Below are 27,075 nucleotides of genomic sequence, written 5' to 3'. Positions count from 1 at the left end.
TTTGGGCCCCATCCCCAGGAGGGGGCATGCAGGTTTCCCTTACCTCTCCCTGAAATCAATAAAGACATTTTTTTAAAAAAATTTATGGGGAAAAAAGTAAAATCTCATGTCTGAAATGAGGCTTATTAAGCCTGGTTTGAGAAACTATTGTTGGTAACATTAGTAAATACTTAATTTGCTCTCTAAAACCTAGTATTGGGTTTAGGGTTTTTAGAAAATGTTTGGCTTCCCAGTTTACCATAAGATCAAGATGAGTTCTTACAGGAGACCCTGTGCCTCACCTCCTTGGCTCAAACCTGCATTCCTCATCCAGCTTCAGGAGGTCCCTGGCATGTCACCTGCTGCTCACTTCAGACTTTTGACTTGTTTATCCTTGTCAATGTGTGTTTCCACAGGAATGGAGGGGCTGGCTTTTTTTTAACTGACATTTGGCAGCGTTGTGTAAGTTCATGACCACCATGTTAATCTGATACTTGTAAATAATGGTAATTAGACTGGCTGTACTTGGTTTCCATCCTAGCACTTGTTAGTGTGTGTATTTCGGTGCACACTATTTGTTTTGAAAGGCTGACCAGATGCTTTTGGATTGGCATACCTGACCCATCCCCTGGAGACCCTGGGCCTTACCCTGCTTGGACCAGAAAAGGCTGGAGAGGGCCACATGTTGGGGTCAGTGAGCAATGCTGTAAGCTCACAGGTGTGGCTGGAGGGAGGAGTGTTCCTGGCCCCGAGGAGGGTGGCAACATCTGCCACTTGGAATTTGCTGCAGTATTGAGACCTCAGTCAAACCTGTAAAGAAACATGCCTAGAAGGAAGAAAACACCCTACAGTGCTGGCTCGTACTTGTCACCTAGGTGCGCCCAGGATGTATGTCCTATGGCTACGTGACTGACTTACTGGCCCACAGTTCCACCCCAGGCACCGCAGTCCCAAAGTACTTGAAACGGATCTTGATTACTTCTGCCTGGTGTTGTCCAACCCATCTCGCCCACCAGCTGGTGACCTGTGTGAGGAAGGCAGTCTTTCTAGTAGACAGTGTGGACTTCCATTTGCAAAAAAGGACCTCAGAATCTCAGCTTATACACAGTAACTCAAAATGTACCAGATATCTGAATGTAAAATGTAAAGATGTAGAACTTGTAGGAGAAAACATGACTTAACGGTTAGGTGCTGAGTTTTTAGACATTACTCCAAAAGCACATTCTACCAAAAAAAAAAAAGTTGGATTTCAAAAAAATTTAAAACTCATGCTCTGAGGAAAGATCTTGGTAAGAAGGTGAAAAGACCACAGACTGGTAGGAATATTTGCAAATCTCATATCCAACACGATTTTTTATAGTCAGTAGTTTAAATGCTAATGAATATATTCTGTTTCTTTTAGCAACCAACTAACGGTAAAGTAGGCCACATAATTTCTCACTTCAACAACAGCTGAGAACAGTTGAGAGAAATGTTACTTGTTGAAACATGTTTTGTCCATTAACACTTGCTTTAGAAACAGTGATACGAAAAAGTTTTGTCACATCTTTTCCCCCCAACAGCTTTGTGATTTTTCTTATTCATATAAGATTTTTTTCTATATACTTTGACAGCTTCGGGTGCTCTCATGTGTGTGTTTGCAGGAAGTTAGACCACTTCCTCCCTCCCCAGGTTCCCAGTAGGTTCCAAGCATTTCTCTGGTAATTCCAGTCTGCAATAGTTTTTGTTCATTCTGTATTTTACACGTCGTCTTAGGTTTATAAGTAGGTAGTTGTTTTTTTCCTGTCACTATACCCCTCTCCTGCCTATGGGGTGTGTGTGTGTGTGTGTAACAGAAGGAAGACATTGTGGATGGGACTTATTGATCAGGATTCTTGATTCTTGATCTAGGATTTATACCATAGATTTTGGAGGGTTTAGGAACCTCCTGAAACTGCAGAATTTTCTAATACGCGCTCATGCACACACACACACTCCTTGACTTAGGATGGAGTTATGTCCTGAAAAGTTGAAAATACCATAATTTGAAAATGCATTTAATACACCTAACCTTACCAAAGATCACAGCTTAGCCTAGCCCACCTTAAATGTGCTCAGAATTCGTAGGTTATTGGGAAGAAACCTCATATAAGTCAAGGAGCTTCTGTAATTGCCTTCCTCTCTTTTCACTAGAAGCAGGAGAAACAGATGGGTGTGTGGTTGACATTATAGAACACAAAGACACAAGACACAATATCCAAAAGAAAACTGCTGGTAACAGCACACTGTCGAGAATCAGTTGTTTACCCTCTTTAAAAAAAAAAAAGTTTTTAAAGTTGATTTTTAGAGAGGAGAGGGAGAGAGAAACATCACCCAGTGGGCTGCCCCCTGCGTGCCTCCTGCTGGGCACGGAGCCTGCGGCCCCAGGCACGCCCTGCCCGGGATGGAATCGCCGAGCTTCAGGGGCCCGGCCACGCTCAGCCAACGCCGCGCCGCCGGCATTCACCTCTTTATTTTAATCCCCACAGAGGATTTGCTTCACTGATTTGACAGGAAGGGGGAGAGAGAAACATCAGTCGGTTGCCTCCCATACGTGCCCTTACCGGGACTGAACCCGCAAGTTGGGTACGTGCCCAGACCAGGAATGGAACCGGGCCTTTCGGTGCACCAGTAAGCCGCTCCGAACCACCAGCCACGCCGCAGGGCAGCTGGCACCCCATGGCACGGCTGACGGGGCCGCGGCTGCCCGGCGGCAGAGGGTCAGGGCTGTACTGCACATCGCCAGCCTGGGACGGGATCAAAATTCTAATTTGAAGTATGGTTTCTACTAAATGAGTATCACTTTCGCACCATCATAAAGTCGAAACACCATGAGTTAAACCATCGTAAGTCAGGGACTGTGTGTGTGTGTATTAGATACGTGTATGTATGCACACACCCATATATACACACATTTTTCTGAAAATGAGTTCTATACATTTGTTAGATTTTCAAAGGGACTTCTTTTCAAGAAAACACTTACTGTTTAAATTTGAATACCAGTGAGTAGCTTTAGTCATAAGTAACATAATTTTCCATTTTTACCACGGCTAAGTCTCGAGAAGTTGTCTGCAGTGTGACATCATTTATGAAATGTCCCCAGTGTGGTGAGGATGTGTGGCTGGATGACCCAGCCTGCAGCACCTGCAAAGCACACACTTTACAGTCTACTGTGGTGGCAGGACTGGCCTGACTCTGGGCCAGTGGGCCCTGTCAGAGGACGGTCCTCAGTGTCGCCAGCCCAGGCCCAGGCAGTCAGGAGAGGGGAAAGCCCCACCCTCAGGAGGAAGTGCAGAGGACAGAAACTCTGAGACTTAAACAGCTAAGAAAGGAGTAAAAGGGCAGGATACAGCAAATAAAAACTACTCAGAATGCATATGTAAGAACAAAGGACATGATGGCTGCAATTTTAAAATGTTTGAACAAGTAAATGTAAAGTGAAAAAAGGGGGTTAAATGAAGCAAACATGGCAATAATTGTAATTGCTGATTATGATTTTAAGTATGTGAGGATTCATTGTACTCTTATGTGTGAAATTTTCCATAATAATTCTTTTAAATTACATACACATCCTAATTAACTCCATGCTTCTTGTTGTACCAGAACCAATACATGGACAGTCAGCTCCGACTGGAGCAAAGTGGAGCTGTGGGCAATCCGGTGGACAGTGAAGGAGCTGGAGAACGTATAACATCAGGAAGGCACGGAGCTGGGAATGCATGCATATTCTAGCGAGACAGGAAGAGGAAAGAGTTGGTTCAGTAATAAAAGCAAGGCAAAAAAATTATTTCCAAAAGTTTTAGGAAATGGTAAAACAGGCTGCTGCTGGGAATGTAAATTGGTACAGCCTTATTGGTGCACAATTTAGGGACATCAAAAGTCTTAATTAAGACATTCCATATCTTTTGATCTGCTCACTCCCTTAATAACAGTATAACTTATTAAAAGAAACAAAAGTAGCAACTGTTTCTGCACACATTTCTCACTGCATTACATTCTGAAAGCTCTATGAGGGACTCCGGAGGGGCTGTGTCTGCCTTACTGACGACTGCGTCACTAGCACAGGTCCTGACAACTCAGAAAGTAAGTGCTCAATGAATGGATGCTAAATGAACAGGAAAGAATTAGAAATAACCTGAAACCCCAATGACAGTAGAGTTATTTGGTACATTTTGATATAGAAGAAATATTAGTCATTTTAAGTTGTTTTTCCCCAAAGAATACTAAATAGCATGGGAAAATATTCCAAATATACTGTTAAGTGGGAAAAATCAGGATGTAAAACCAGAATGATCCTAATTAAATATGTTTAAACTAGTACCAGGAAATATATCAACATTTTAACTGCTGCTTTCCCTGGGTGATACATACACAATTTTCAAATTTCTCCTTCAAGTGTTTCTGTGGTTTCCAAATTATCTATGAGGACTAAAATCATTTTCAAAAATGAACTTTTAATTGCAGAGTCTATGGACAGATAGGGGGGCATTACAAAAGAGCCAAAGTCGTCTTTCACCACTTTCATTCAGTCCAAGTCGCCCCCGCCCCCCACTTGCGGGTAACTAACCTCTCTTACAAGTTTGGCAGTGTCCTTCCAGGCCATTTTTGTTTTTACATATATTTTATACGCACTATACAAAATGTATGGTATGGTGTATTTTTAGTGTTGAGTGTATAGTTAGCATCTAGGTTTTTCGTCTTTCTGTTTTAACAACCTATTTATGAGAACTGCCTATTTTGATACATGGGATTGAATTCACTCCCCTTAACTGCTCTGCAGAACCACATTTTATTTCGCCAGTTTTCTGTTAATAATCAGGAAAAGCCTGGGCATTCTCTCTGAACCTATTGAGGAGGGGGCTGAGGAGACCACATCCTATTCTGCTGCTGGTGCCAGGAGAAAGAAAGCTTCTCAAAGGAAGGAGTAGGTGGTGGCTCCCAAAGAGGAAAGCAGTCCCTGGCGCTGGCAGAAAGGAGGCCATGGCAGCCTTCCCCTGGGCTCAGTGATCACCCACATATACAAATACTCCACAGCGATTTACTGAGCACTACCAAGTGCCAGGCACCATGCTAAACCCTGAAGATCTGGCATAAGTGTGTAAATATCAATGCACCAAAGGCTGTAGATATACTGGACTATGATTTCCCATTAACCTATCAGGGCATGCTTTGTTAAATTTCTCCCTCATGGTTATAATTAACAGTGATTTCTGGGCATTTGAAAAGCTTCAAAATAATCCAAGAAATCACCAAGAAGTCACAGGCTTTACTTATTCTCATGTAAAGTTAATGAAGGAAGGAATAAATGAATACATGTGAGTTTCAGGTTTTTGAAAAAATAATATTCCAGTTTTTTCAAAATATAAAATGGGACTTGGTGATCTCAAATCACATTTCAGCTCTAATGCTCTAGAATTCAGGATACCTGTAACAGGGCTACACACCACTAGGTGTCACTGTTGACAGCACAAAAGTTGAGTAAAAGCAAGGGCTTTACATCACGGCTTGAAAGAACACTACCAATTTCAAGAATAAAAATGTGAAAGCACCTTTATAGGCAAGCCCTACAAAAACCCAGCGGGGTAGCTGCAGGGACCTATGTACATGTTAAAGTAGCCTAATGTCATGTGCACAATAACAGGTCAGTACTTCATATGCCCTCCTAGAATGACCTTCAGCAACCTACTGGTAACAATACAAGGAGGAAACCAGAGGGTCTTAGAATTGGAAGGGAGCTTATGTATCTATTAGCGTTCAAATCTCTGGCCGTTCTCTGGAGTTAGAAATACAATTTCATCACAACCTAGCACACACACACATATACATATACATACATACATACATATATATACACATACATACACACACACACACACATATATATATATAAAATGTAGTTGAAACCAAAGCTTCACAAAATAATAATACTCATATACAATGTGCAATGCACTTTTTCCTATGTATTTATGAAATAATAGAAAATATATTTATTGGTCTCTGCCCCCAGTTCCTAGCAAAGAGCTCCTAAAACCTTTGTAATTTCCTGGGTGATAAGAACACTAGGAGCACCTTCTGTTCTACCGTTTGGTCTTCGACTCTAGTTCCTGACACCCTTGGAATTTCTAGCTCCTAAATCCCTTGGAATTTCCTGGGTGATAGGAGCGTCATTTGTTCTAATGAGGCAATTCTAGGTGGGCTCCTGAATAGTTTAAGGATGGGGGGCTAGTCACCAGGAAGACCAAGCTCTGATTAGAAGCTCAGAACTTTCTGCCCCATTCCCCACCATTCGGGAAGGGGACAGGAAATAGCAGTGGAGTAAATGAGCAATGATGCTTATGCAGGAAGCCTCCATAACGTCCCCAGAGCAAGGCTCCGAGAGCTGCCAGGACAGTGATGCACCCCAACTCCATGGGGACAGAGGCTCCTGCATGTGGGACTCTCTGCACTCTGCCCTATATATAACTTCATCTTCCTATTTGTCATAATCTCTATTACCAGTAATAAACTGGTAAACATAAGTGTTTCCGAGTACTGTGAGCCATTCTAGCAAATTACTGAACCCAAGGAGGGGGTCATGGGAACCCCAATTTAAGGTGGTTGTTTAAAAATACAGGTGACAACCTGGGACTTGAGACTGGAGTCTTAAGTGGGGGCAGTCTTGTGGGACTGACCTCCAGGTAGAGAGTATGAGAACCGACAGACTGAACTGCGTTGCAGGACACTAGCTGGTGTTACAGGTTGCTTGATGTGTGAGAGACCCCCACATCTCGTGTCAGGAGTGTTGTGAGTATGGTAATGTGTGAGAGTTATGGAGAAACAGGGAGTGTTTTTCCCAGATGTACTCTATTTCATTTAAAAAAAAGAAAATACTTGTCATAAACCAATACATTGATTTTTACTCTACCTAATGCACTTCCTTCCATTAAGAACCAGAGACTCGGGGAGTGCAGTGACTCGCTCCAGGTAAAACAGCAAGCCAGGACTTAGGCCTTTAGGACCCGGCCTTCGGAGGCTCCGGCAGAGCTGAAGCGCGTCCTTGGCACACTCCCAGCCCTTGCTGCACTCCTGTACCTTCTAGAGCCAATGGCGAGTACCTGCTGGTGAAAAAACGGACTCTGTGTGTGTGATTAGTTATGTGCAGTAGTCATTTAAAAAATACAGGTTCTTTCCAAAATGCAAATGTGACCGCTTTCACTCCTTTACTTGAATATTCCCTCAGCGGCTCTTTGTGGTTTTCGGGTCAGGTATAAATGGTCAGCGTGGCAATAAAGGCTCCTCCAGACCTGGCCCCGGCCCTGCTAGCCAGCCTCTCTCTCCCCCACGTCCCCACACGCACTTCCAAGGGCTCCCCTCCATTTCTGATGTGGCTCCACTCGTAGCCCTCTTCTCGAACGTTCCCTCACGCCTGCTTGCCGCAGCTCTGCCGCAGCCCACGTTACTGCCCCGAATCTTCCTCAGTCCGTCTCTCCACCGGACGGAGCATTCTTATGAGCCAGGGTACTGCCTGTTTGCTGTCCCTGGCACCTGGCCTAGGGCTCAGTACTTCAGAGGGACTCAGTAAGTATCTGCTGAAGCGAATACCTGAGTATTTTATTCTCAAATTTTAATTCTAAAAAAACCCAACTCATGGGACTATCAGCTCCCTGAATTACACAAAGAGCTGGTTTTAACCTTGAAGATCTCCATTTCCTAATATATTGAAAGTAAAAATAAAAACTATACCGATCTTGGGAGAAATGGATGTGAAAACCCAGTTTTAATATGTTTTCATTGGAGGGGTGGTTAGCCTGTATTTTAACCTCCAGCTTGTGGGCTCGTACTTGACGATCACGCAGACTCTGGCCCTCCCACTGGTGGCTCAACTAACTGGCCCACCCGCTCGAGTCCCCAGACCCAGTCTCCTCTGGACCACTTACGAGGGGCGAACAGCAGCTCTTCTGTACCTGCCACTCTAGAACATTTCCAAAAGCAGGTCATCACCTTCAGTTACCACCAGTAATTAAGAAAGGAAGGAAATCAGTGTGAAAGGGAGACAAATGCTAATACAATTAGGTACAGTGAGTGAAGGAGGGAGAGCTCACCCAGTGGGGGCTGTGGGGGTCGGTGACGTTTTGTGAAAGAGTGAACTGTAGAGACTAGGTTGGGAATTGGGTAGAGGGATAGGGAAAGAAGCACTTCCAGGTGGGAACCAGCAGGAGCAAGGGTCAGATAACTGAGGCAGAGGGGACCTGTCTGATCAGGAGCCATTTGCACTGGGGAGGAGTCAGGCATGAAATGAGGCGGGAAGGAGGGGGTGTGCTCATGTCCCCACAGGGGCAGGGGCCAGTGGCCTGCTGTCCCCCTCACTCCACGGGGCATCATGTTGGTTATAGAGCGCACCTAGATTGGCTTACCATTTTGATCTCTGCCCTTGCTGGGTGAGTGGGATAGATGCTGTAGGCTTTTTTGATAGAAATGGTAAAAGACTAAAGGAGATTAAGAAAATTGGCCTAAGACATACAGCTAGCAGCTAACCAGACTCACAGTGTGGATCTCTAGCTTTTTCGCTGTTTCACAGACCTAAGAACTGGAGTGGGCCTCACAGTCACATAGCTAAACATCCTCAAATGAGTAAACTGAGGACAAAAAGTAAAAGTTTTTTTAAGTGTAAAACAATCTGAAAAAAAACAACAGGGCCGCCTGAGAAGGATCCAGGGAGGGAGGTCTCTGCCACCCACAGGAGAGCTTCAGAACGTTTTTCTGCCAGTCATGAATTTTCACATCTCCATCAATTACAGAAAAAACTTACACACTAACCCCAAACTGATAGACTACTATCATCTCAGAATCTGTTAGCAAAAGATAACTAATATTTCCAGACAAGTACAGAATCCAGATGACACATTATTTTATACATATTTTTTACCCCAGGAATGACCTGTCTTGAGAAATAGCCTTCTGAGAAATCTGTGTTTACACTGGGGTTGGGGGGCGGGGGGTGTTCCTTGCAGAAGTTGAAAAGATGTTAAGTGGTAAATACCAAAATGCCCAGCAAGCATGCTCTCACCCCAGCATGAATATGTGCAGCTCAGCATTTTAAAATTTACTTTTAGCTTTTCTAGCAGTTCGAATTAACCCTTTCTCTATCTCCACTCCCTCTGAGAGTTCAGCCCTTAACCCACAGACTGGAAGGACTGTCACAGTGCTCTTCTATTCAGCCTGGGCTCCGACTGCTCACCCCAGGGGCCTCCTTGTGAGCAGATGCCTCCTGGCCTTCCTCACTGTCCCCCACCATCCAGAAGTCTCCGGGCAACACCCAGACATGAGCTAGGAAGTCAGTCCTAATAGCCGGAGCTAAACACAGAGTCAGAAAAGGCCTATTGGGAAGCCCAAACAGCACAGATAAACGCCCCACATCCAGACCAGAGCCCCTGTGCAGCAGAATCGCCCAGAGAGGCTGTTTCAGAAGGTGGAGGCCAGTATTCGTACTTGTAAAACAAGCTCGGGGGATCCTAAAGTGCATCCCTCACCAGCAGACACTAAACTAGGTGCTCTAAAGAGCCAATTACATCTTTCTCTTACAACAAGCAACCCCCAACCAAAAATCCTTCCAGATGATGTTCATCCGAATACCTTACTGGCTCGTAAATTTATTGACAGACTGGGTGACTAACAACCAAACGCCAGAAAGGAGAGCATTAAGGCATATTTGTATAACACTTTACAACATTTCCCATCTATCGATGGCCTCATGTGGTCCCCACAGCAACCCTACTGAGGCAGCTTGTTATTCTCACAGGAAAACTGAAGGAAACAGTCTCAGAGACATGGAAGAATGACTCGAAAAAGCCGTAATGATGTCAGCATTTCTATGCTCGAGTTAGGCTCATTTTTTGCTATTTATATTGATTTGTGTCTTTGAGGTGCTTCTTTTAAATATATCGTATATCAGTTGCTGCAGACATTTGCTTCCAAGGAGGAAAAAAAATCCATGTCAAAATCTTGGTGAGCGGAAAACTCAGGGCAGTGGTCCCACTAAAACCAGGGTCAGCATATAAACCTCCAGCGTTCCTCATGCTGCGATTTCTAAGCTCTTCAGCTCAACAGAAAAATCTGCAGAACAAGAACAAAACAGAAACCAAGAGAATAAAAGGTTAACTGAGCAGTAAGGACTCATTTCAAGAATGTCAATTCCAAAATAAAACCGCCCAGTCCTTTGCTATGGGAGTGTCGCTGATAGGACAGCAAATGCTTCCTCAATGTTTGGGTGCTGGCTGCTTGGAAATTTTTAAGTAACAAGTCAGTGGTCAGCCTATTAAACACGAAAGCAAACTTCAAGCATGGCAGGGCCAGCAGAGACAACGTGTCTACGTGCAAAAGGGGCACTGGGATCTCTGTAACAGCGAGACACTAGGTCCAGGCTTTCCTTTTACCTTGTCAATTGACATTTCATTCATCCCCAGAGGGCGAGGTGGCTCTGGCATAACTCAGAGGTAGATTCAGCCCAACAACGGGCCCTACGATGCTCAGCCAAGACGTGATGTAGTTGACATTCCTGGGAAACAAGGGAAAGTACAGGCAAGTCTGATGTTTCCATTGCCGTTTGGGCAAGTGATAGAAAATCAGTTACCCGCAATCAAAGACACAAGGCTTTCTCCAAAGATGTGCACCCACCACTTGAAATTCCAGCAACTCCAAATGCCAACCCCACTGCTTGACAAGGGCTTGAGCTCAGAAAAAACAACAACAACCTGTGAGGATCCCTCACCAAGGTGGCCGAAGGCACTGGGACTCCACACTCCCCTTGATGATTCCCATTTTATACTGAAAATTTATAGTGTCTGCTCAGGTAGTGGGGTGCAGTGATGAAGAGCATGGCTCTAAGGCAAGACGCCTGGTTTTTCAATTTTCAAATCCCAGTTCTGCCACTTAACTAGCTTTGTGACCTTGGCCAAATCATTTAACCCTTCCGTGCTTCAGCTTCCTCCTCTGTAAACTGCGTAAAATAATAGAACTGGGCTCAGAGGGGCGTTATAAAAATCCAATGCATTAATATATCTAGAATAGAACAGCGCCTAGCACGCAGTAAAAATCAATAAATGTTGGCCATTATTATTATTACAAAGAATATTTCTTTTTTAGCTTAGCTTCCAGAGTCACATGAAAAGATTTACACTTTTAAAATAAGAGTTAAAGCCAATGTATCTTGATGGTGTTTCTTACCTATTGATTTTTCGAGAATTCTTTAACACGGGAGTCATGAATTCATTCGTCTTGCAGGGATGCAGCACAAAAAAGGGTTGCCCAAGTATGGGGTGCTCCTGGAAGAATAAGAGGGCCCACGATGGCCGGTGTGGGTTACTCCGAAAAAGTTAAAATACGTAATCTGGTTTCCTCCTTTAGAATAAAGAGTTGTTTTAAATTCCAAGTTATTAAATTAAGACACAGGCAGATTTTAGTTTTGAAGTACAGTTCATCGTGAAGCATGAGAAGAAGTTGGGGTGAGACGGAGCTGCGCACTGACGAGGGAGCACCGGCAGTCACAGGGGGGCGCAGGGCTTCGCTCACACAATACGAACGTGGGTCGCCTGGGTCACTTCCCCCAACGCTCTGCCAGCTAGTGGTCCCTCTGGTCTGCAGCCCTTCTTCAGCTTTCCTTCAAGGACATCTGTGAAGCCCAGTTAGCCTGACCTTCTCAACAGTCTATTCCATTCATCTCTTTGTTAGTGGTAAGAGGACCTAAATCATTCACACTTTTTTTAACATAAATTTTATAAACATGTTAATTGTTTCAGGCTTAACTGCATTCAGTGCCAGTGGGCACCTGTTCAGTGGGTAGAATGGGTGTGGGGAGGAGAATGGCTGGCACTATTTAAGTTGATCTACTTCTGTCTGTCTCTCTGAGTTCATCTGTTTCCTTTTGTCTCTCACAAGCTTATGGGGCTATTTCTATAAATTAAAAGTCCATACAGTGGAACTCCACTGCCTTTATAAGAGAATGACTATATGTAAGATATAGGTGAGACTGCTGTCAGGCTAGGGATGTGGGCATCATTTGGCAAGCAACGAGGAGCCCTAGAAGGTTACAGTGTAGTGAATGATCTATGCACAAATTCTACCAACAGGAGAACAGTTATTGATAATACATTTTTAAGCATTTACACTGTGGATTAAACATTATGCCAGAGACTGCAAATTCAATTACTGCTATGCTATGAATGTTTATGCCCCCAAAATTCGTATGTTGAAATCCTGGTGCCCAGTGCAATGGCATTAGGAGTTGGGTCCTCTGGGAAGTGATTAGGTCAGGAGGGTAGAGCACTCAGGAATGAGATTAAGGACCTTATGAAAGAGGCTCCATTCAGTACTTGGATGGAAGCGGCTCTAACAGGGAGGCAGCTCAACCACACAGCCTCCACTCCTCTTCAAGACTCACTGTCCCCTTGGCGACCCCTGAAGATTATCATGGCCACTTCCTGCTCATGGGGAAGCTCCTCCAGCTTTAAATACTCGAGTCCAAGCCCATGGCTGAGGTAGAGGGACTGTTCACAAGGCTACTAAATGCCTGGGAATACTGAAAGGGTAATAAACACACAAAGCAACAGGGCTCTTGAAGATCCAGGTGTTACAGTATTGGGGATCCCAGGCCCACGTGGGACTCCAGGAGGAGACTGTGGCTGGCAGATGGAAGCCCTCACAACCACCACCCAAGAGTGTCCTCCAAGAACCTTCACATGTCACGCTTCCATTTTCTTGAGGACTTGGTGACTGTCATGAGGAATGGCTTTGTCACAGAGTGAAGACCTTGCCTCTTCCTTCCAGGCCCATGGCCTGACCTTTACAAGGCCTCAAAAGAAGAACCAGACCAGAGTATGACATTCATCCGAGAGACCATGCACACGTACCGTGCAGGACACCATTCCTAAGCAGGTGTCGCCAGTGTCACACTGCAGCCCTGCCCAGCTGATGCTGCTGAGTAAAGACTTGAACTTCATGACTACAAGTCGTCTTTTGCTCAGTCCGTATAGCAAGTGGATAAGAGCAGACATGGGCTCTGCAGTTATTACTGTTTGGAGTCAAGTTCTGCTCCACTACTTAGTAGCTGTGAACTTTTGGGCAAACCCCTTAACCATTTCATGTCTCTAGTCCCTCGTCTGATAACTGGGACTAATAGCATCTACTTCAAAGGTCATTTCCCTTCAGTGAGAAAATGCCAGAAAAGTGTCCTGACCTACAATAAGCACTTAGTTGGCCATTATTTCACTCATTGGTATCTAAACAGACAAGGATAACAGCACCCAGACATCCAGAATAAGGTCTATGAAACCCTATAATAGAGTCCAATTTCAATAGCTCAAAACAGGAAGCTCCTGTAGAGTTATGCAGGATGGTAAAAATATTACTGACTAATGTCTAAATGTTCAGGAACATTTGACAACTGGTTATAACCAAAGGCAAGAGAAGTCTTAGTAAAAACAAAAAAGTCTAGGTTACATTTATAGCAACTAGAACTATCAATATAGTGATATTCAAGAAGGAATTAATGAAAAATAATTTAAATGAATTTAAATTAAAAGCTCAGGCACTTCAAAAACACTTCAACAATCTAGAACATTTTAATACTCGTTTTTCCTCAAACAACATAAAAACAGTCTCACTTGCATTTAAGATTATGTTCTAACAAGATACAGTGACAGTACTGCTCATGTGAAACACCCTTTTAAATAATAGAGACTTTCATGCCTTAGAAGAGCTTGTAGAACAGCTTAGACATTTCTTTAATGTATATTTGGTCACCTGGGAAAAAAGAACAGATTTTTTTTTTTTTACCCTTTACTTTCCTGAGAACTTATATCTGTGTAATTAGACAGAATATGTTAACATGAATAACTGCCTTTAAAAAGCAAAAGTTTAAATTGGATTTTAAATTATACTGTTTCAGAAGGATGCTTTTGGTTTTAAAAAGCCAAGCTATGATATGTTTATCCACTTAAAATAGGAATTATAAAAAGGTTTATTTGTATAATCTTTTAAGAATAGTTTTATAAGTAGATAGCAATAGGAGTAGACTTCCAACTGCAGCAGAATGTAGAGGTCAGCAAAGCTTCCTCTGAAAGACAAGTATAAAACTGAAAAAAAAAACTGCCAAAAAAAAATGTTCCAGGCTGCGAAAATCAACCAAAGGCAAATAAAAAATGTGAAAAGTGATTAATTCATAAAAAGCTGCTAGCACTTCAAGTTAGACACAGAGAGTCTGCAGCCCTCTGGCCTAGAAATACCTCTGTATCCCCTTCTGCCTTCACTGGCTCCATCGACAGGTCGGTTTTCCCAGAGTGGAGGTGGCTGGGGAACCAGTGGCTGTGCTGCCGGAGGGGCTGGCCTGATTCCCCACAGCCAGCAGAAACTACGGCCCAGGAGCGCTGGCAGTATAAATAGCAAAAACAGTACTAAGTGAAGAGAAAAAGCCACAGCTCTGCTAGCCAGATGTTGCAATCCCAGTTGAGGCAAGCAGCAGACCAGCCGGAAATGTAATGGGGAGATTCTGGAGAGGAGACAGTTATAGAAGAGCTAGGCAAGCTCTCCAGGCGTCCCTGGCTGACAGGAACTACACGCATGTGCAGGGGAGATACGAGAAGGCCTGGTGGAAAGTAAAAGCTGATGTGAACTTGGACATTAACTGAATTCTGAGCTTGCTCCCAACTTCTGTACACATCCATCGGCAAAGGTTGGAAGGATTATTGGCTTCAGGTACCTGAGCACAGTCTCCGTCCAATCACTGGCTACCCAGCAAGCTATGTAGACAGAGCTGGGTGACCCCAAGGAAGCCAGGATAAAACATGAAAATACGAATGGAAAACAAAATAGCAAAGACATCAATGGCCACACTTACAGAGAGGCAACTTCTACAGATATAACCTAGGTAAGTTACTAAAACAAACAAAAACAACAGCAACAACAACTAAAAGACAAACTAAAAGGGGAAAATATTGGAATCCAGAACTGCTACAATATATTATCAAAAATGTCTAGCTTTCAAAGAAATTGTAGACATGCAATGGAACAGAAAGGTGTGAAGCATACTAAGGAAAACAAGTGACTAATACAATTGGTAGGTACAAAATAGTCACAAGGGTGTAAGTAAAGTGTAGGAAATACAGTTAATAATATTGTGAAAACTATGTGGAGTGCCAATTGGGGTGCTACAAATATTGAGGGGAACACTATGTAAAGTACATGATTGTCTAACCACTAACCTGTACTCCCAAAACCAATACATTTTTTCAAAAATTAATCCTGAGTGGGCCCAGATACTGGATTTGCAAAGAATTCAAAACAGCTATTATAAATATGTATGAAAAACTAAAGAAAACTGTTTAAAGACTTAAAAGATAAAAATGATGACAATGACTCTGCAAAAATATAATCTCAATCAACGAATAGAAACTACAAAAAGAACCAAATGGAAATTCCAGAGTTGAAAAGTACAACACAGAAATTAAAAATTCATTGGATGGGTTCAATAGTAGATAGATATGAGATGGCAGTAAAAAGAATTAGTGGATTTGAAGATATATTAATATAAATTATTCAATCTGAAGGAAAGAAAAAAAATTAACAGAGTCTCAGAGATCTGCTGGACAATACCAAGCATATCAGCACACACGTGATAGGAGTCAGAGAAGAGGAGAGAGAGGGGCAGGCAAAATATTTGAAAAATGCTAGCTGAAAACTTCTAAACTTTGATTAAAAAAAAATTTAATCTACAGATAAAAGCAGCACAACAAACCCTAAGTAAAAGCAGAGCTACATTATAGTCCAAAGGTTGGAAGCCAAAGACAGGAGAAAAATCTTAAAAGCACCAAGGAGAGGACTCATCCCACAAAAAGAAACAACAACGCAGTAACGCCGGCTTCTCGTCAGTTCAGAGGGCACAGCAGGACTAATTCAAAGTACTAGTGTAAAAAACACCACGAAACCCAGAGCTGTCCACCACGATTCTTTATCCAGAAAAACTCTCTCTCAAAACACGAAGGTAATATGCCCAGGGAAACAGACTGAGAATTCCTTGCTGGTGGAGCTCCCTTGTAAGATATACTAAAGGAAGTCCCTCAGGCAGTAATACCAGAGGGTAACTCAAATCCACAAGAAAAAATGAAAAGCATAATAATTGGTAAATACAGAAAAGTTAAGTATTTTTTCTTCTCAGTTATTTCAATAGACATGAGATTATATAAACAAAAATTACAATACTGTAGTGTTGGGTTTATAACATATATGATATATATAGGGTATCCCAAAAAATGTATTCACACACTTTGAATAATTATAAAGGCAGTGTTTATTAAAATACATTTCACTTTCAAAATTGAGCTATCAGCTGTTAAAGTGTGTATACATTTTTTTGGGAACAGCCTGTACAGGACAAAAATAGCACAAAGGAAGGAGTAATGGAAATATATTGAACAAAGTTGCTATACTTTAGCTAATTTAAGTCAGTATTAACTTGTGTTCCTATTGTTAGAATGTTAACAGGGGTGACGTTTTTAAGAGAATTGGAACCCCAAAGCTGCTCCTTGTCGTTAAATAAATCCTTTAAGTATGTTGTTAATCGTGACCTGTCTTTTAGCAATGTGTCAAAGCATCCATAATTAATGACATGGTTAAACTGCATACAGTCAACGCTCAATGCTTTCTCAAGTGTATCAGCTTTCCTTAGTTGTGGCAAATTAGCCAAATCATTAACTAGTCAGTCTTCAAATACAGAATGAAAATTATTTTAAAAATACTCAATATAAATCCTGTTTCCTAATGTATAAGAATGCTGAATCTCGGCTTTGAGTTATTAAGAACATAATGGTTACACAATGTAGAAAAATATAAAGTTTTCTTGCTGTGATTAGAATTCATATATTCCCTCATTCACCCATTTATCAAATATTAAGTCTTCTTGTCTTGTAATTTGATAATGATTTAACCCTAACTAAAAGCAAAGGATGTGTAATTTTAAAATGTGCTTAATCATATGGATATCTTAATGCTGCAGCAGTGACAGAATTAGCTTTGCAACCTGAGCCAATACTATTTTTTCAGTCACTTTCAATCAGCTGATCCCACAAGCCAAACAATTTGTATTCAAAGTAAGATAGAGAATTTTAACATAATTTGAAGCATGTGATCAGTGTAGACAATCAATCTGGATAATATTCTCCAAAAGCCATTCTTCTGCCATGGAGATTTGTTAAGGCTTATGCTATCAGGCAAGATTATCTGTATTTTCTACTTTCTCCCTCAGACAGCCAGAATCAGAGATGAAAGCTGTCTTTAGCTGGTTTAGGAATTATGTGCTGAGTTCAAAAAAATCTAAAACCCTACACCTTATTTGTTTAACATACCATTTTCAGAAATGGAAGAACATCAAAACTGTCAGGATCTTTTTAGTGACATTTCTTAGATCAATTCAGAAGGTAAATTTGTGTGAAAGTGCTACCATCTGCTGCCAGTACTAATGAACTGATGCAAATCTGCGCCGAGAAAAATGTCAGTGTGGAAATACACGCAGCCAATGAGCTGCGTGAGGCTTACAACTCAATAAACACTTCTACTGGAACAAAGTTCTGCTAAATGGTTTTCCACGGAAATAGAAATGATGGGTCAGATTTCTATCTCCATGACTCCAGAGAAGTCGTATAGGCACATTCTCTTACGAAATTTAATTTAGCAATGGTTAAATGTCTCGTAAAATAAGTCTGACATGAATATTGGGAATTGGTTTCAGAACTATTAGATACGACTATCACAGGAAATGATAATACTGCACCTTCTTTCTTACATCTATTAAATATGAGTTACTTGGTTCGTTTCTTAATATTCTCGGCTCTCCAGGAGGGCACAAATATAATTTCATGTACTAAGCTTTCACCCAGCTTCATATTCCAGACTGATGGAGTTTGCCTTGCGCTCTGGGCACGGTCCTGAGAAAGGGGAGGGGTCTCCCCCCATCCTGCCCCCCAGCAGGGAAAGGAGCATGGCATTGAGCATCTACAGTGAGTCACTGCACTAAGTGCTGTGTACGGGGTCACCTATCTGAAAAATTCTTTGACGCAGGCTTTGTTACTGCCACTTTGGAGAATAGGTTCAAAGGAATTATGCTTAAAGTTATCCATGTCGGGAGGGCCAAGCCCCTCCAGAGTCCACTCTGACCCTGCACCCCTCACCACCACCCCCAGCAGAGTTGGTGTCAAGGATATTCCCTGCCTCTGAGCCTCTCTAGTCCACCTCTTCAACAATCTATTTATTTTTATTTAAAAGTAATGTATTTTCATAAATTATAAGAGCAATTCATACAAAGAGTTCAGCAGATACAGAAAAAAACACACACCGAAGAATAAAGGCAGGGTGGCGACTTGGCACGTCCCCCCGACTTCCTGCGGAGTCTGCAGAGACCTGCTGCCTCTTGTCCCCTCCAGGGCGCTCACCAGGTGCCCGTGGGTGCCACTGCCCGCCACGTGCCCTTTGCTGTCTTCCCTAAGTGCCTTCGCCTTGTGTCTTGCTGGTCTTTGTACTTATTTTTATTAGTCCCCTCCGTATATTTTGTTTGGATTTATTTCGTTCTTAACTTCTAAGTATCCCACGGGTGCTCATGAGAACACGCGTACAAATGCGCACTCTCCAGCTGCTGGCGACAGTGCGGCCGTGCCCGGGTCCCGTGAGGTAACCGTGTGGGCCGCACGGTCTGTGTCCTATCTGCCCCATTCACCAGCGTCCAGGAGTTCAGACACTCCCTCCCACAGCTGGCTTGTCCCTTTCTGCTTGCAGTTCGTGCATTTTCGCTTTACACCCGGGAGCTGTGCTATCTAAGTGCACAGGACTATCATCTTCCCGGAGAGCGAAGCTGTAACGCGAAGTCATTGCCCCTCTCTGGTCAGACTTTCTGCCAATAAAGGGCTTTTATCTGATATTAATGTAGCTACACCAGCTTTCTATTTACCTTATGTGTTTAAAAACATTATTTGCCCTTAGTCTGGTATTCCGTGTGAGCAGAACATAGATGGATTTTTAAGAAGAAACCCACCTTCCCAATCTGTCTCTTAAATGGAGTGTTTAGTTCGTGTGCAGGCTTTGTGACTTGGCCTCCTCTCTTCCATCTTATTTTAGACGTTTTACTCAGTCTACTCTTAATGTTTCTTCTTCTGGTTTCCTTTTTCCCTCCTCAATTGCTTTTGTTTGGATTGACTGAGTTGTAGGCTCAAAAAATGTTTTTCGGATCACTTTTTCTCGTTTAATTAGTTTGAAAACTACATGTTATATTTCTAAACTTTGAGTAATTATCCCCAAATTTTTAAGTAAATGTTTTACTCAATAAAATCCACAGTTATTCCATGTCTTTGCCTTTTTTCTAAACAAGTACCTTAGGGTATTTAACGCTGATCACCCCTTCCTGACTTTGGTACTATTGCTGTTCAGCATTTCAGTTGTAGCTTTTGTTTTTTAAGCCCATAAATTAGACACTATCAGTGTTTTGTAACTCCACGTTTGCTGAGATCTGCTCACACTTCACTATGCTTTCTGCTTACCATTTTCCCCTATATATTAGACATTTACTCTCGGATAATTTTCTTTATTGTTGAAAGATGTCCTTCAGAAAATCTCTTCGGTGAAGACCTACAGGCAGTAAATGGTCTCATAGTGTGAATGCTCTATTGTGCCCTCGTTTTTGAAAAACAAGTGGTGTAGGCTACAATTATGTTCTCTCAGCACTTTGATTGTATTACCCAATTTTCTCCCGTCTTCCATTTTTCGGTGTCTATCAGTCTAATTGCCATTTCTTTTAAGATCTCTTTCTCTTCAGTGTTTCACTATAATGTGTCTGGGTGTGAACTTCTTTTATCCTACTTGGGATTCACTGAGCTTCCTGGGTCTAAATATCAGTGTCCTTCCGTCCCTTCTCCTGGCACTCCTGTTGGTGTGTGTGCTGTTCTCCCCCTTATATCTTTTAACCTGTTTTACTGAGATCTTTGTCTCAATTTTTGCTACAATATGTATAAATTCTTCACATTCAACTTCTAATATAACAATGCTTTCTTTAACTTCTCTGCTTTTTAGTGTAGGCTTTCTAATCACATATTTCCCTTTCTAAAACTTCTATTGGATTATTTCTTAAATTTGACTGATCTTTTTTATAGTCTCTTCTTCCTATATCATTCTTTCAGTATTTTCTTCCATTTAAAAAATGTATTCAACACTTATTTTATAGTTTTGCACCAAAACATTTCAATATATGAATTTAAGGATCTGATACTTCAGTTTGGTATTTCTACTGGCCTTCCCGCTTAACAACTTGCTATGAATTCTGTACTTTTTTACTGTGTCCTACTAGTAGGACTATAAATACAGTAACTCTTTGAGACCTAGGATTTAAAGCGCATTGCTCCACGGAAGTTTACATGTGCTTCTGTCTGGTGCCCAGGAAGGGGAGGGGAGAGAGGAATTCCACTCCATACTCACAGGAGAGTAGACTTGTGTTTAGTCTAGAAGTTGTGCCTTCTTTTAAAGTGTGTTCTACACAAGAGTAAGGCTGAGAGGGTCAAGTGGGGAAGAGAGAACAAATTTTAAATATATGCAGGATGATGGGAAGCTCTATTTTAGGTAAGTTGGTGAGGGAAGGTTTCTTTGCAGAGGTAACATCTGAGCAGAGAGCTAGCTGGCCGAGCTGAAGAGCAAGCCACGTAATAACTCTCTGGGAAATGAGTATTTCCAGTCTGGGAATGACAAGTGCTGAGACCCTATGACCCTAATGAGGGATCGTGCTTGGAGTGTTTACAGAACAGCGAAAGGACCAGTGAGGTCTGATGGAATGAAGGGGGAAAGTGTGACGGAGAGACTTAGGAAGAGTCTGAACTACGAAGTGACGTCTTCCGATCTACATTTGAAAACATGACTCTTGCTATTGTAAAATGGGGAAGCAGGAGGAGCAGCGAGGAGGCACTGCGGTAGCCCAGACAAGCTGGGACGGTGGCAGTGTGTAGGGGGAGATGGTCAGGTTTGGGATTTCTTATGAAGCAGAACCAACCAGATCTGCTAAGGGATCTGATATGGTGTGTAGGGGAGGGAAGGGGAGCCAAGGATGACTCCAAAGTGAAATGTCTGTTCATGTTTTCTTCTTCATTTATCTGAGCTCTTCAGTACCTCTGAAGATACTGGCTCTTTTCATTCATTCAACCATCACTGTGAGCCATGCACTGGGTCAAATGTTAGTAATATAGTGGAACATAAACAGGTAACCCCTGCTCTCATGAAAGTTGCTGAAATATTCAAAAGGTTCTTCATTTCCAGATTTTCATCTGTCTTTAAATTTGGTCATGGTGATTTAGATGTGGAATATAATATTAGATAATGAAATCTATACTTTTTCTCTTTTTTAACTTATTTTATCACTTTGATGTTTAAAATATCCTATTCAGAATTAGAATACTAGATATTTACCTATACTTATGTACAGTTTACGGTTAAGCTATTTGCTGTTCTCTAAACACACTGCTTTCTCTTATCTGCAGGTCTTTGTACATGTAACTCTCGATGCCTGGAAACTCCTCCCACCTCCTTCACCAACAAATACCCATTTCTCTCCTACAGATCTCAGTTTCCTTTTTTATTTTTATTTTTCAATTACAGTTGACATTCAATATTAATTTCAGGTGTGCAGAATAGTGGTTAGACCTTTACATAACTTATAAAATGACCCCCTGATAAGTCTAGTATCAAACTGGCAGTTACAAAATAGTCATGGGACGTAAAGTACAGCATAGGGAATACAGTCAATAATATTGTAATAACTATGTATGTTGTGAGGTGGACACTAGATCTCAGTTTTCTTGTACCCCAACCCTGCATCAGGTGTCCTCCCCCTGTGTTCCCACTGCACCCCAAGCTTAAACCTACTGCTTAATCCCACACTGTCCTGTGTAGGTTCACTGACTGTTTACAGGAGTCTTCCATACTGTAATTCCTTGAGGGCAGAGGAAGTATTTTGATTACTATTTTAGTCTCAGCATCCAGGACAGTGCCTTTCATTTAGTAGGCACTCAATAAATATTTGTGGAATTACTGCATAGACAAAGACATCCCACTGTGCCAAAGTAAACTGTAATTGGCACATGCGGCCTGTTCCGTAAAGGGGGATATTTGTGCAGAAATCACCAGTACCCCCCTGTGCTACTGTGGGGACATGAAAGGGACAGAAACATTCTTTCTCTACCACAGAACAAGGGACAGTGCCTCCTGTACATTTACAGGAGCCCTCAGATAAGATAAAAACTTCAATATCTGTTTTTGCAAATATTTCTTCTAAATTGTATCTAAGAGCAAAGGAGAGGGCTTGAAAGCATGGTTAGGAGTAACTCTCCACATCAAAATTTATGTCAACTATATAACAATTCTAAAATCTATTGGTTTTCACATAAAAAGAATATCCTATATTATCATTAAAAAATTGATGCAACAAGATGCATATTTTAATTCTGAGTTAGCCGACTCTCTGCCACACCACAGTGTCCCACTAAGAAGCAAGTCCAATGCTACTAAATACATAATATGCTCATGCCTTTCTACATAGCTCACTCTTTTATTACTTCGTGTGCTTTTTACTCATGCATCCATCCATCCATCCATCCATCCATCCATCCATCCATCCATCCATCCATCCATTTATTCAACAGATATTTATGGGGCAAGCTCTAGGTGTCAGGCACTGTTCTAAGCATTGGCGATATAAGCATACTCAAGACAGAAGCAAAAACTGCTCTCATGGGCAGGACTTGGGCAGGGGAAGAGAAGTGTGTGGCAGCAGAATTTAAGACAGAAAGATGCTGCTCCAAGTTTAATAGGTGAGAGACACACAGAATTCCATCTTTAAGGTAAGACTGAGAAGTCTGGTAAAATTGGAGAAGAAAACAATGTTTATTTTTGTTTGTGTAGTTGGTGGTGGTGTTAAATGATTAGGGCAATCCCTGTAAGATCCAAGTATTCCCTGGATGTAATCAACACCTATCCAAGACATAGAAGCAAGGTTTGAAGTATAAGCAGTCCTCTCTAGTTTTGTTTTCTTTTTTCAAAAAAAAAAAAGTCTTTATTTCAGAGAGAGGACGGGAGAGGGAGAGAGAGAAACATCAATGATAAGAGTCATTGATTGGCTGCCTCCTGCATGCGCCCTGCTGGGGATCGAGCCCACAACCCGGGAATGTGCCCCGGCCCAGAATCAAACCGCGATCTCCTGGACCGTAGGTTGATGCCCAACTGCTGAGCCATGCTGGCCAGGCCCTCTTTACTTCGAAAAAAAGACAGGGAAAAGAGGTGGGAAGAAGAAATACCCCAGCACAGATTTCTATTCCTAATAAGTGAGTGAGGATACAAAGACTGTGAGAAAATATTTAAGAAAAAAAAAAAAAAATGTGGGAAAGACGTAAAAGTCTCGCCCAAGTACCCAGAAAGGTCAGCAAGTTCTCCTCTTCTGGGTGGGCAGGGGGCCAAATGACGCTATGCTTTGCTCTAGCTGCACCTGTTGACACTTTGTGGCCAGTTAATGAAAAATAAAATTCTAATAGTTTGGGGGAAGGTGGATTCAAATTTTAAAAAAACAACAGCACAGGACAGTCCTTTAAATTCATACGCCACAGAGAAGCCACCAGGCTTCCTAGAATTTTTATTAAAAATTACAGACATCACAGCCATAGCTCTCAGACACCATCTCCTCTGCTGACAAAACTTTCCTTTCATGGATCCAGAGGGCATCCAGAAACAAAATTCCCCCATACCCCCATAAATCTACAAAGGGCTCCCTCCCTGGGCGGCTGACAACCCCAACTCTAACCCCTGGAGGAGTAGAGAGCAGGGACTGAGTATATTCATAGAGTCTATATGGGTTGTTGCTTTAAGCAACACCATTGATATGCCAGAACTTTGAGTTCCCAAACTTATCTGGTTATCAATCTGTTATATATAATATAATCTTTCTGTATTTTGATATGCAAAATGGAAATATCACTGCGGATCCTTCCCAGGGAAAGGAGATAACCAACAAGACCATTACAAAGCTGCTGGGGGGGATGGGGCTTATGTAAATGTCTATTAATGAAACGGGACCGGCTGCACAACTAGGTCAGGCGTCATGGTGAGACTGAGCAACCGCCCCAGCCACCAGCATCGAAAAGAAGGAACAAACCTTTAATCCCTAATAGCACTTGTTGGTTGCATTTTATAAAGAACATTGAATTGTAATAATTCTGTAACAGAGCACAGAGTAGCACATTTCAGACCATCCTCAAAGAATTCTTTGATAGAACATAAACTTATTAGAGACAACAGCCAAAAACAAAACCAAACAGCAAGCCAATTACTAATGAAGAACTTGTAAAAAGCTAATCAAAGCTCTCATCCAGAGAAAATGAGGAAATCTGAGACTCAGAATGGTTTTGTATATTGATGAGATTTTATATAGCGTCACAGAAAGAAAAATAAAACAGATTTAAACGAAGAAAAAGGACTCCAAGTCTCTGCTTAAAAGCGTTGTTATGTTCCATGTCAGTGTTTTTATTAAAATGTTCCACTCCGGTGGGAACACGTTTTTAGAAAATACCCGATGGGTGGCGCTGTCCGTAGAGGACACTCTGGGCTTCTTTCTCTCCCGTCAAACCCGAGTGTTAGGAGGGCCGGAGAGAACTTCACCCAGCCCCTCCCACAGGGGAGCTCAGAGGGGGAGCTAGGCCAAGGTCATGACCCTCGGAGTCAGGAATAAGGAACCCTCTGGGTGCCAAGCCGCTAAGACCAAACACAGCGTCCAGCATGAAACAACTCGCAGGCATTACATTTATTCTATTTTGGCCCTAAAGGAAAACAATCGGGAGCTTGTGCTTTCCAAGCATTAATTATTTTTTTCCTACCACTGCATTACGTAATGGTGACAATTCTGTCTCAGTAGTCTATTTCTGGGATACTCACGAAAACAGTGACACCACTTTAGAGCGAGGTGTGTTGGGGGTATGACAGAGTGGTGAGTCAGCAATCAGGAAAATGCAAGGATTTTCAAGAACAAACACACAGAACAGCCTAATTTATTGATAGCCAGATATTAATGCCTGACAACTATCACACAGGAAGATATTTTATGAGCAACACAAAATAAAATAGCAGTCTCTTAGTATAATTACTTTTTAGAACGGTGCCAACTAGAATTTTAAATCAACTGAAAAACATACAGATGAATCTTCAAGATGATTTTTAAAAATACCATAATGCTCCTCTTTAGATATATAATGAATGTAAATTTCTAATAAAAGCACCCCAGTTTACAGCTAACAATAATGTATTTCCTTCTTGCTTCCTACCAAACTTTGATAATAAAAAGATTCCTTTTATTCCCGGAAGCAAATTTCCCAGTGACTTCTTTAGTTTTTGTCTTTGGATGATCTTCCTAAGGATGTGATAAACCTATTATAAAATTGGTTATTATTAGTCTAATGATAAAAATGTTAGGTAAAGATCTGACTGATAAACATTTAGCTACTATGAGATATTTCTCCCACTCTTTAGACTACTAATAATTTGAAACGAGGTAACAAAAAAATGCGACTAACAGACTGTAGTATTAAGAAATTGTACTCTTCTATGTAAAAATGTATCATAGTTTTTTTGACATTAATTGTATCCTGGTATTTTACAAACAAGTATTAGAGAGAGGAACAAACTGATATACATGGGCAAAAATAGCAGTTTCTTATTTTAAAGATATTTTATTAAAAATGTAAGCAACCTAATATTTCAGGTTAAAAACTGTACACTCGAATCCCATTTCCTCAACAAATCAAATTTTTTTTTTTTCATTTCCCCGTAGAAACTTCTGTTGGAATTTAAAGAAATGATTTTTACAGTTTGGATCCAGTCCAGTATTTTCTAGACAGGAAGGTCTAGGACCCCCAGAAGAGTCTAAAACCAAAAAAGAAAACTGGTAGCAGGAAGTACAGTGTCTCCATGTGAACCCGGGGGGTGAACCCTGATTTAAAGGGTGGGCTCTGGGCTCAGCATCACTTGCTCCCCATGGCCCTTCAGGCCGGCAAATACAATCAATTTCCTGATTGCTTCAGACTAGGTCATCCTTGAGCTCTTGCTTTCCCTTCCCCTTAAAGGCTGATTTCTTCCCAATTTTTTTGAAATCTACCTACTTTTTAATCTTTCATAGTTATGTACACAGTGACTATATAATTTAATTTTTCCTCCTATGTCTTAGCATTATTTCGCATATAATGTCTTATATTTTGCATAAGCCTTATAACTTTCTTTTTAGCTACATAATATTCCATCTGGTTAATATAATAGGTTTTTACCATTATCCCACCGTTAAACATTTAGATCATATTGTAAATTGTTTGTGTGAATATACATATACGACATGGATTATGGATTATTTCCTTAGAATAAAATTTCGGGAATGAGTAAAAACAGTAGGGCTATTTAGGGTTATTTATATGGCTATTGATCTATACTACCGTGTTTTCCTCTAAAACAACGAAACTAATTTATATCACCACCAATAAAAGTTGCTTGACTAGCCCCTCACTGTTTCCAGCAGCACTGCCTTCATGTTAGATTTAGACCCTTCCATGAAATATTTCACAAAAACATCACACAGACTCCATGAAGGCTCTAAACAACCAGCTCAGGCTTTATGCCACTTCTGACTTGGCCACAGGATGCAACCCTTTTGAGTTCCTGACTTGAGGCAGGAGAACATATGGAGCAGGGTTAGGGCTCCGGGTGGGGCTGGGTGACTCTCTCGAATGCCTGTAAGCACATTATGTCCCTGGATGCTGCTTTTCCAGATTGGCTGGGGCAGGGTCAACAACTTTTAGGAAATGATGTGCCAAGGTTCCAGTCTCTCAGAGCTGGCCGGTGTTATCCCACCCAAGTCTCCAACAAGCTGGTACTTAGGTCCCAAAGGGCCATGAAAATGGGCCATAACAAATCACATTAACTAAAGCTCATGCTCTCCTCAGATTCTGTGCCAGCTGGTATAAATATGGCTACAGTATTATCATATCACTCCTCTGA

The 27,075-nt window shown here is 41.7% G+C and overlaps 1 protein-coding gene across 4 annotated transcripts in view; it reads right to left on the bottom strand.

Annotated features, from left to right (window-relative positions):
- Window positions 1–7,360: 7,360 nt before the first annotated feature.
- ATG10 (autophagy related 10) overlaps window positions 7,361–27,075 on the bottom strand; it is a 176,949-nt gene continuing 157,234 nt past the window's right edge. For all 4 annotated transcript variants that reach the window (XM_016210345.2, XM_016210338.2, XM_016210339.2 and 1 more), the window contains 3 exons: window positions 11,200–11,297; window positions 10,410–10,531; window positions 7,361–10,089 (listed from right to left, as the gene is read on the bottom strand). In XM_016210345.2, the coding sequence (XP_016065831.1) occupies window positions 10,426–10,531; window positions 11,200–11,297 (204 nt within the window). In that variant the 3' untranslated portion in view covers window positions 7,361–10,089; window positions 10,410–10,425. The remainder of the gene's footprint in view (window positions 10,090–10,409; window positions 10,532–11,199; window positions 11,298–27,075) is intronic.

This window comes from Miniopterus natalensis, chromosome 3, assembly GCF_054644295.1.
Source record: "Miniopterus natalensis isolate mMinNat1 chromosome 3, mMinNat1.hap1, whole genome shotgun sequence".
Taxonomy (NCBI): domain Eukaryota; kingdom Metazoa; phylum Chordata; class Mammalia; order Chiroptera; family Miniopteridae; genus Miniopterus; species Miniopterus natalensis.
The sequence above is the reverse complement of the archived record's forward strand: the minus strand, read 5'-3'. Positions and strand labels throughout refer to the sequence as shown.